The sequence below is a fragment of the Danio aesculapii genome, chromosome 11, assembly GCF_903798145.1.
Source record: "Danio aesculapii chromosome 11, fDanAes4.1, whole genome shotgun sequence".
In the NCBI taxonomy this organism is placed as follows: Eukaryota; Metazoa; Chordata; class Actinopteri; order Cypriniformes; family Danionidae; genus Danio; species Danio aesculapii.
In genome coordinates, this window is record NC_079445.1 from 15,895,971 (window position 1) to 15,906,604 (window position 10,634).

At 38.0% G+C, this 10,634-nt stretch overlaps 2 protein-coding genes across 2 annotated transcripts; both read right to left on the reverse strand.

The window, feature by feature from the left end:
- Positions 1 to 1,055: 1,055 nt before the first annotated feature.
- On the reverse strand, positions 1,056 to 8,195 carry LOC130237081 (keratin, type I cytoskeletal 19). Its single transcript, XM_056467888.1, has 7 exons — positions 6,624 to 8,195; positions 6,258 to 6,340; positions 5,427 to 5,583; positions 5,148 to 5,312; positions 4,907 to 5,032; positions 1,238 to 1,458; positions 1,056 to 1,143 (listed from the first exon to the last, which is right to left on the reverse strand). Exons 1-7 carry the CDS (start codon positions 7,032 to 7,034, stop codon positions 1,137 to 1,139), a joined length of 1,170 nt encoding a protein of 389 aa, XP_056323863.1. The 5' UTR covers positions 7,035 to 8,195; the 3' UTR covers positions 1,056 to 1,136.
- LOC130237809 (keratin-associated protein 9-1-like) lies at positions 7,042 to 8,204 on the reverse strand. The gene is made up of 2 exons (XM_056468834.1): positions 7,136 to 8,204; positions 7,042 to 7,067 (listed from the first exon to the last, which is right to left on the reverse strand). The coding sequence occupies exons 1-2, from the start codon at positions 8,202 to 8,204 to the stop codon at positions 7,042 to 7,044; spliced, it is 1,095 nt and encodes a 364-aa protein (XP_056324809.1).
- Between the last annotated feature and the right edge of the window lie 2,430 nt (positions 8,205 to 10,634).

Here is a 10,634-nt window from a genome sequence, read left to right on the forward strand (position 1 = left end):
ATGAACTAGGTTTTGTTACATAATATACAATACCCAGACAATATACCACGTTATACTAATAAAATGTTAATAAAAGTCACTTTTTGCAAACATTTCAAGGTTAAAAGATCAATGTTATATAATGCAATTAAAAAGTATAGATACAAGGGGGAAAACCTATTTCAAAATTGGATAATTGATGGCTAATTTACTTTGCAGTGTATAAACACTGCTGATGCAGAAAGCTACTAAAAGAAAATAATATATCAAATCAGTCAACTGACTTTAATAATGTAAGTTCACAAAAATCTTAGAAAAGAATTTTAAAAGCTTTATGTATTTAAGCAAATTTATATGTAAATATTTGCGTGTTAAAACTAGTTTAATGCTGTTAACAATATTAAGTAAATTAAGTAATTCAAAACTATTTTAATGTTTGATATAAAGCAAACATATTTAATATTACTTTTAAAAATGATTCAATTAGAACATTTATAAAAGACAATTTTGACTCAACAATGCTTTTACTGTAAAAATGTTGGAGCAAAAAAGACACGCTGGGACTGGGAGCCAGTCATTGAATCAGATATGTCACTTTAGTCACAGCTAATTGGTCCAGAAAGTTTGAAATCTAACTCAAAGTAAAGTTTGCTCTGGAACAGACTAGCCATTTAATGTGAGTTACCATGGCAACAAAACCAGATCAAAACAAACTCACCTAGTTGAGCTTCAAAACTCTTTGAGTTTGCTCAGACGTAACCTGAACTTACTTGGGTAAAAATCCAAACCATTTTTGTCTAACAGGCCTCCGTAATTATAGCCAGGCTTTCAGTACTCATAATTACTGTAAATTTCCTTGCATTCAAAAATGAAACTATTTACACATGATCTATGAAGAAACAAAAACTGAAATATATTAAATGTGTCACAAAACTGTGTATGTTTGCTTGCATGTAACAAACAAAACACAAAAAAGAAACAGACACCAGAATATTGGAGCTGATTTTTAATAAGAAACACACATCACAAATCTGTCAGAATGATAACGAAGTGCTGGAACTTAAAACTGCATTTCAACCATGTAAATAGAGGGTAAATGTGTTTAAATGTTTTATGTGATCTAGACTGAGGGACAGACAGATTGTGATGACCTAATTTCAGCACCTAGAAAAGAAAGACAAAAAGACCCATGTCAAACCAGGGAACAATCCCAAACCCTTTATCTGCGACACTCATCTAAATGAGAAAAAGAACTCACTGAGAGGCCTGGTTTTCCAGGAGGCACCTGTAGGTGGTGATCTCCTGCTCCAGGCGGCTCTTGATGTCCAGCAGGGCATCATAATCTCTACCCTGCTGCTCAATGCCAGTGCGAACCTGACAGAGCTCTGCCTCATATGTGTTGATGTGTTTCTGATAGCCTGCTAGCAAAGTGCTGTAACGTGCCTCTGTTTCCAGAAGTGAACACTCCAGAGCTCCTTTCTGTTTCAGTGTTGGAAAAGTTAGAAAGAAAATAGGAACAAATTTACCAGGGATGAACTGAATATGAAACTTTTGACCGATACAGATACCGATAGCAATATGGTTATCAGTATCGATACATGTAACTCTTTAGATTTGAAGGCTGATAGATAATATTTTAGCTGGTAAATATAAATATATAAATATATAAATATCTCCTACTTACTCATACCAAACAATTAAAACTACTTTAAGTACTTAATCTACAGCTGTTTATTACTTCACACTTGTAAAAAAATACTTTCAAAATGATAAAGCAATAAGAAACAAAAGGAATAACTAACATTAATGAACAAACCAATAAATAAACAAATGCATTTAACAGAATTACAGAAAAAAACAGATGTTTGAATTGTAATTGTTGAATAATATGCTTTTAATGAGAATTAACGTTGTTCACTGAATTAGAATTAGAATGTTTTTTATTTAATTGTAATAGATTAGACCCCATTTACCATGTTTACATAGTAATGTAATTAATAAATGTTAAAGTTTTTGTCAACATTTATTTTAATCAGATATATTAAAATACATTAGCATGATTAAAACGTTCTTTGACAGATCAAAATACATTTTTAAGTGGTAAAAGCAGCGCCATGCATTTTAGAATTGTAAACATAAGTTTATACAGGGTACGCACACCATACCGTAAGTCGACAGCTGTCTGCGGTGCGCAGCTCCGACTCCGGACACTGTGCATATTTCTGTTCATGACAGAGCACCAACTGAATAGTTTCAATTTAAATAACACACGAATGTGCGTGTCTGGTGTTACTTCCAACTGTCATGTGCACGGCGCTTCTGGTGTGTGACCCCCTTAAGCCTCCTTTCCACTTCACACGACAAGCGACAGACAGTTATTTATTTCCAATGGAGAGTAGTCCGGGGGCTGCGTGGAGAGCTGCGTACGATCATCTCCTTATGCAGAAAATTCTGATCCCAATTGAGCTGCAGATTTGTTCAAATATTTAAACTCCTGTGACTAGACCATATTCGAACGGCCGACCTGATGTAATGTATTCCAGTGTTGTCCAAGTAGGTCCGTGCACGCGAGATGAGAAATAGTATTTTTTCTGTTATTTCTTTAATACGAGAAAAGTCTATTTAAAAAAAAAGATTTCTATTCATAACTGAGTAATAACAAATATAATTTTTTAATGTTGTCTCCCCATTCCCTCCAATATTTTTTAGCGGTGTATGAGTTTCTAGGATTCATTCAACTATGGTGAATGCAAGGTGGTTAATGGCTCTTGCTTTTGCACTCCTTTATATCGGAAACTGCGAGAACAGCTTCTCTCGCATGGTGTACAACAGAACTGAAAATTCTGTGCATTTGCCACAAGGGGGCGTATTCTGACAGTTGTCTCCGAATGTCGTGTGGAGCGGAAAGGTGGCTTTAGGCATGTAGCCTGCTTTAGCTTTGTGGATCAGTCGCTGCAGGAAAAAGAACATTACGCTGGAACATTATCCACATTATCCGAACCTTTTGCTGACAGCGATGAATGTTTGCGACTGACAACAGATTTTGATCTTTGGTTTCATTTTATAATACTGGACTGGAGATTATGAACTTTGACAGTGTTTAAACAAGAGAGAAAAGTGTGAAAATGTTTGAAAGAATTTGTATAACTCTCTTTTAGGCTTTAATCGAAATTGTGTTGTTTTGATGACTGTCACTTTAAATTGAAATAATATTGTCAACCCAGGCCCATTCTGAAAGTGTACCTCTATATATATTTCTGGAGACCATGAAATACATCCTAGGAGGTATGTTTTTTTGCAGTTTTTGTTTCACGAATCCATGAGAGAGCGCTGTGTATGCTTCTTGAGATCTCAAATTTCTCTCGCGTATGCTGTTCTCATGTTAATCCACCAGAGGCCGCTGTTGACTGACTGTTTGACAGACTAAATGACTGACTTACTGACCGACCAATCGACTGACCCACTCTCCTTCTTCCCTTAACCCAACCAATTTTATCGAATGAGCACCCACCTACTTCCCTAAACTCAACCAACAATTTTTAAAAGCAATTCAGGAAAAGAAAAGCCCTCATCTGACTTTTACTACGTTTTCAGATTTTACCACATTCTCACCCTGTTATTTACTTGTTTATTTTATTTTATGGATTCTGTTTTTGTCTAACCTGCCTTATCTTCGAACCACGTCATCGTGGTCAACTCCTCTCTGCATCTCAAGTCTGCGAGTTGTTCATACGGAGGTAAGCGGTCAGCTGGTAAGCGTGAAAAAGAATGGCGTCATACCTCCCCATAGCGTTCATTTAAAAAATGAAATGCAGCCATACGTACCTCTGGCTACATAATTTGTGGTCTCCAGAAACGTATAAAGGACTACGTTTTCAGAATGAGCCTATGTTAAATACTGTGCTCCAGCTATCTTTTCAAAAGAGGGTGATCCTACAAATGCCTATGCGTTAGCATAGTGACAGATTCACAACAGGACTCATGATATCTCTGTGTAAAACTGAAAAAATTCAAAAGAAATGACTCTGAAAAAGGCAGTCTATGGAGAATAGAATGTTCATTTGTGCATCCTAAAACTACACATTTAAAATTCCTTTACATTTACATCTAATTGTGGATGGCTGCTTCTCACTCAGGCCTATTTAAGATAATAAGGGAGAGATCGTTACTAACGCAGAAGGCTTTTCTCCTCTGATGACATGTACAAAGGGAAAATCGAAGTGTTTCTGCAGACTGTTTTTATCAAGTGTGATAATAAAATGAATTGATTTTCATTAAAGGCTGGTTATACACACACTGTTGCCAAACACCTGTGTTTAAACTCCCTATAAAAGTGATTTTGTGCATAGGTCGTCTTTAATTAAAAATGATTGTCGTGATGATGGTTAACAAAATGTTTATGTATTTACCTTGAACAGGCAATAGTTTGAAAACACTGTCTTCAAATTGCTCTTCGGAATAAATGTTTGTTAGGACTGACTCACTGTTCGACATTGGACTTTTTAGGATGGCGTAACATTCTCTTACTAATTTCCAATAGCTTTTTTTTGCTCACTCAACTTTTGTAAACAGGATATTTTAGAGTCAGTTAGAGTTAAAAAGTTAAGTTTTACCATTTTTTACTGGCTGATCTCCAGGTCTGGCATGATCACTTCTAGCTTAGCTTAGCATAAATCATTATGTCAGATTAGACCATTAGCATCTCGCTCAAAAACTTCAAATATACTAATTTTCCTATTCAAAGCTTGACTCTTCTGTAGTTGCATACCAAGATTGACAAAAAATTACAAGTTGCTATTTTCTGTCAAAATGGCTAGGAACTATATCATCAGTCTGGCATAAAAATCAAGGAACTTTGCTGCACAAGACAAAATAATATTTTCACCCGAATCTGTTTATAACATTCTGCATTATCTCTCTTTCTCACCAGGCTGATTTGAGACTGTAGCTCGATCTCCAGACTCTGCAATGTGCGTCGTAAATCAGAAATACGTGACATGGAGGTTTCCAGGCACTCTGTGTTGATTGCAGTATCTTTACATAGACCTGCCATCTTAAAGTGGGTCACAAACACACATCATGTTGTTTAACTCATGAGAAACAAAGCTTGTGTTTCACTATATGCAGTCACCCAATAGTTAGAGGAGTTAAAGATATGAAAGTCTCACCTTCTCTTTGAACCAGCACTCCTGTTCTGTGCAGTGTTTGTCTATGATGGTGTCGTAATAACAACGGATATCATCTAAAACCTTTTTAAGGTCTTGCTGAGGAGCGGCGTCCACTTCAACACACACCTTTGAGTTTGTCAACTGACACATTAGTGCTGCCACATCCTGTAAACACACATAACTGAAGCATTAAGGCTTTTGAAGGCTTTTAAAGGCTTTTTAATGTTTCTTCATTTTAAAGACTTTAGGCTATTCTGCTATAGAGAAACAGCTACCAACCTCCTGGTGAGTTTTCCTCAAATACACAAGTTCTTCCTCTAAAGCACAGATCTGCAACTCCAAGTCGGCCTTTGCCAGGCATGTCTTATCAAGTATACATCGCAGGTTATCAATGTCAGCCCTCACACACTGATGTATTGACAGCTCATTCTCATACCTGGCCAAAGAGGATGAAACATATCTTATACTATACATTATATATTATATATGTATATATTATACACTGTAAAACCCAAAAGTCAACTTTATCAACTGAAATGAGTGTAGCTAACATAAAATTTACTGAAAGGTAATTCTACTCATTTCAAAAGAGTTTTGAACTTGTTACAAAGTGTTACAAAGTAGAACAAAGTAGCTATAGCCGTGCATTTAACTATTGGTATCTAAAGAATTAGGGTCTAAGTTATTTTTTATTGGTCATTGGATTTTGTCTAATAGTCTAGTCTAACGAGGCTTTTAGATGAAAAAAGAAAAAGATTTTTAAGTTTTTATGTGTTTTAACAGCAAAACAAAAGAATTAAAGCAAATAATGTTGTAAGTTTTGAGACAGATACACAAAACCAGACATTATAAAAAAATCATAGAGCAGTGTTTCTCAGCCACATTCCTGGAGGACCACCAACACTGCATGTTTTGAATGTCTCCTTTATCTGTCACACCCAGGGGTGGACTGGCCATAGGGAGCACCGGGACATTTCCCGGTGGCCTGACTGTCTATCTGGTCTGCCACCGTGATTCTGCAACAGCCACCCCCCAACCCCCAGTGTGTAATTGAGTTTGAGACCATTGCGCTAAATGAAGTATATGTGAAAAAGCCTTTAGAGAACTTACTTTATCCTGAAATCATCAGCAGCCAATTTGGAGTTGTCGATTCGGAGTAGGATTTTGCCATTGGTGATTGTAGCATCTTTAATCTATGATGAAGAGCATGGGCATAAAATATAAAGATATAAAAAAAAATAAAGATAAATCATGCTATTAAACAATTATTTTGTACAGTTGTTATTCACAAAACAAAAGTTTATATCAAAAAGTTTGCATAGTGTTGCTTGGATTGCCTGCAAACATTTAATCCAAGGGTATTACAACACACAATGCTGAAATGTGTTAAATAATTTAGGACATTATACTCAGTATCTGCAACATAATTTAAAAAGCATATCCACCCTTAATTGTCTTCAGTGTTTCAAGTTTTACCTTTTCCTGAAGGCAGTCAATGGTTTTCAAGTAGCAGCTGTAGTCTTTCTGGCAGATTGGGTCCTTCTTCTCGAAGTAATCACAGATCTGCTTCTCCAGAGTGGCATTGGCAGCCTCTAAAAAGTGTACCTTGTCCAGGTAGGACGCCAGACGATCGTTCAGGTTTTGCATGGTGGCCTTCTCATTCAGCTGGTGATAGTCATAATCCCTGCCATAACACCCTCCAGCCATGATTCTAGCACCAAATCTTTCACCAAATCCATCAAGTTTGTATGATGGACATGGCGAACAAGTATTTGGACGATAGGAGCAAGAAGAGATGCGGGTCCTACCTCCAAAACTGCAACCATATACACTGTGGGCTTTTGTTGTAACTGTTCCACAATGACGAGGAACGATCACTGAAGACATGGAACAACTATTGGAAAAAGTGCTGAAGCAGGACTTGGGGTTGGAGATGGAGCAAGTCTTGGGGCAGGTTTCAGATAAGGTTTCTGGGTAGCTTGAGGTGCAGGGTTCCGGGCAAGTCTTGGGCTTGGAGCAGGTCTCAGAACAAGTTGTGGAGAAAGTCTCAGAGCAGGTCTTCAGACAACTGTCAGGGCAGGGTTTGAGGTAGTTGAAGGAGCAGGACTTGGAGAATGTGTCAGAGCAGGTCTCAGAGCAGGTAATGGAACATGGCTTGGGATAGGTCTCAGAGCATGTCTCAGAGCAAGTTTTAAGATAGGTGTCAGGGCCGGTTTTCAGACAGGTCTCGGCACAGGTTTGGGGGCAGGTGAGTGAACAAGGCTTTAGAGAGGTCTCAGGGCAGGTGAAGGAACATGGCTTAGGGCAGATCTCAGATGAAGTTTTAATACAAGTATCAGGGCAGGTGAAGGAACAGGGCTTGGGACAGGTCTCAGAGCAAGTTTTCAGACAGGTCTCGGGGCAGGTAAAGGAACAGGGCTTAGGACAGGTCTCAGAGCAAGTTTTCAGACAGGTGTCAGGGCAGGTAAAGGAACAGGGCTTGGGACAGGTCTCAGAGCAAGTTTTCAGACAGGTGTCAGGGCAGGTAAAGGAACAGGTCTTGGGGCAGGTCTCAGAGCAAGTTTTAAGACAGGTCTCGGGGCAAGTGAAAGAACAGGGCTTGGGAAAGGTCTCAGAGCAAGTTTTCAGACAGGTCTCAGGGCAGGTGAATGAACAGGGTTTGGTGCAGGTGTTGGAGCAGGTCTCAGGGCAAGTTATGGAGCTACTCTCAGAGCAAGTCTTCAGACAGGTCTCGGGGCAGGTGAAGGAGGAAGGCTTAGGGCAGATTTCAGGGCAGGTTGAGTAGCAGGGCTTGGGGCAGCTCTCATAGCAGGTCTCTGGGCAGCTTAGGGTAGAACAGGTTTCAGGGCAAGTCTTCAGACAGGAGTCGGAGCTGGTCTCAGAGCAAGTCTTTCTGCAAGTCTCAGGGAAGGTGAAGGAGCAAGGCTTGGGGCAGATCTCAGAGGCCTCTGGGTAGCTTGTGGAGTAAGTCTCAGGGTAAGTCTCCAAACACGTCTCAGGGCAGGTTTCAGAGCAGGTCTTCCAACAAGTCTCAGGGTAGGTTTTGGAGCAGGCCATGGTGGATCGATGCAGAGACGAGATGAACGCAAAGAAAACACTACAAAAAACACTAGAAGTGCTGCCTTTGAAGCCAGCTCTGCTCTCTTATATAGTTGGAGCTTGAGGGCGGGTTTTACATTTTGTCGATGTGTGTGAGCCACCTCCAGTAGTTTCAGTACTAAAGGACTGGAGATTCCACCTAAACGAGAAAAATGCATAAGATTTTTTATGTATGTGTGAGTGTGTTTTTGTGTGTGTTATATCTGAATGAATGTGCAACTAGACAAAGGATGTAATTATGAGTAAGTTTTTATAATTCAAAATCTTTGAAAGCATCACAAAAAGCAGAGAGTAAGTTTGGGTGGAGTTCCATTTATGCACATGACTCAAAGGTCACTGGACGGACTAACGCCTTCAAAAAAAGAGATTGAAACACAACAAAGCATAGTTTTTAAGGTAAGGTCACAGAAGCTAATTAAAATCATTTTAAGATAATGAGGCTTAAGTTTTTAATTTCCTTCAGATTGCATTTCAAGAGAGTTAATTCCAGTACAATTTCCAGTACGAGTTTTTTTCTCCACAGATATCTTTAGCAGTTCGGATGGTATAGAGTGTTTGTCTGATTTTACCTGTTAAATCAGTTCACGTTCACTCATAAAAATCTTTGATAAAGCAATAACCAGATCACTGACATATTTGTTTAATAATCATTTGTCCATATGTTTTAATTCTAACATATTCAAGAAAACAATGTGTTAATGGTAGGTTTTAGATTTAATAAACTGAAATAAATGCAGATATCACTCTTGCATTATATTGGCTTAGTTGATTTTCTTTGCTTACAGCGCTATTTTCTTCAATACAAATGTGTTAAGACTTGGATTACAGCGAAAAACCAGAAAAGATGAAAAACAAAAATGAGTGTTAATGTGTGACCAGTCCTAGAAATAATTATCTACTTAGTGACTAATTAAACTATGGAAATAAGCACACAACTTGTCAGAGTATCTGAAATACCTTTGCTTTATAGAACCATGAGCAATAATTTTTTTAACAGTGAGTGAAAGCTAAACTGACCTGTTTAAGATGGATGTCTAATAAAAAAAATGTTTTTGAAATCTGTCACAAATCTATTAAGGAGAAAATAATGTCCAGTTGTTTTCTGTCTGCTGTTCTTTAAAACAACGATAAAAAGGTTATGAAAATTATTATATTTGCATACTATTCTAATGTAATTTCTCACTATTGTGATTTCATACGATACAAGGTGGAGTGAGTGCACTGGGTTATATTTTGGCTCTGATTCTCTTAGTTTCTGGAGCTGTTTTATCCCCAACAAATCCCATAATGTCGACGAAACATTCTGCACCATCAAAGGCACCTACGGGAGCACCCAAAAGGCAGAGAAGGATACGAACCATCATACAAAAAGTTGGACTTCTGGACATGCTAAAGAAAGGTAGAAGTAACATCTATAATAATTGTGAAAAATAAAGCAGACTACTTTGCAGATTTCACCTATTGCAGGGTATTTTTAGAAAGTAACGCCAGTGATTAATGGGGGACCATTATATTTTAAACAAGGTTGTTTGGTGGCATACTGTTGGTGGGATACTGTTTTTCGAACCTTCTATCACATCCGTGCTGCAGTAGACAGGGGTTGTAACCGTGTCGCACTGCTCACATGTACCCCTAAATGCAAAAACGGTGGTGGCTGAGAGAGAGATTTTCATAAACATCTGTCAGCCTTGACCAGTCTTGAGAAGTAACTCTGCAGTCTTTACATTGAATTCTATCTACCATACACCAACTGGAACAGTGTTTAGAACTTTTTTAAAACATGGTGCGAAAACCACAGATTGCGAAACTAGCTAACACTTTATTTTGATGGTCCATTTGAGTATTAGTAGACTGTCTGCTTAATATCTGTTGATACTGCTCCTTCAACAGACATTTAACTGACTATAAGCAACTTTGCAAGTACATGTCAGCTTACACTAACCCTAACCCCAACCTAACAGTCTACTTATGATCTAATGAGAATTAGCTGGCATGCATGTAGATGCAATGTAACTTAAATTCAACAAACAGACCATCAAAATAAAGTTTGACCCAGAGCTATCACAGATTAATGGTAGCTGAAAAAGTGTTTAGGAGTCAAAATGAATTTCCCCGGAAACTTTACTTTAAATGAACTCAAAACAATCTCAAAATCTCATTACGGCCAGATTTAGCTTGAAACAACACTATTTTAGCTCTTTGATTTTGTTTAAAGTATACAGGGCCTTAAGGTGAGCTCAGGACCACTAGGTTGTCTAATGGGGGTAAACTGTTGTGGTAATTCATGCTACCCATATTATGCTAACAACACTTTATCTTTGTAGTTCTAAGATTGGGGTTAGGGTTTGGGGTTGGCAGTTTGCTACATTAAAATTCTATTATGTTAAT

Coding starts and splice junctions, on each gene's coding strand:
- LOC130237081 (XM_056467888.1), bottom strand. CDS start 7,034: ATGTCTTCAGTGATCGTTCCTCGTCATTGTGGAACAGTTACAACAAAA. Junction 5,313..5,426: donor TGAGGAAAACTCACCAGGAG/GTTGGTAGCTGT, acceptor GTGTGTTTACAG/GATGTGGCAGCACTAATGTG. Junction 5,033..5,147: donor AGTGCTGGTTCAAAGAGAAG/GTGAGACTTTCA, acceptor ACCCACTTTAAG/ATGGCAGGTCTATGTAAAGA.
- LOC130237809 (XM_056468834.1), bottom strand. CDS start 8,204: ATGGCCTGCTCCAAAACCTACCCTGAGACTTGTTGGAAGACCTGCTCT. Junction 7,068..7,135: donor CAAGACTTGCCCGGAACCCT/GCACCTCAAGCT, acceptor TCCAACCCCAAG/TCCTGCTTCAGCACTTTTTC.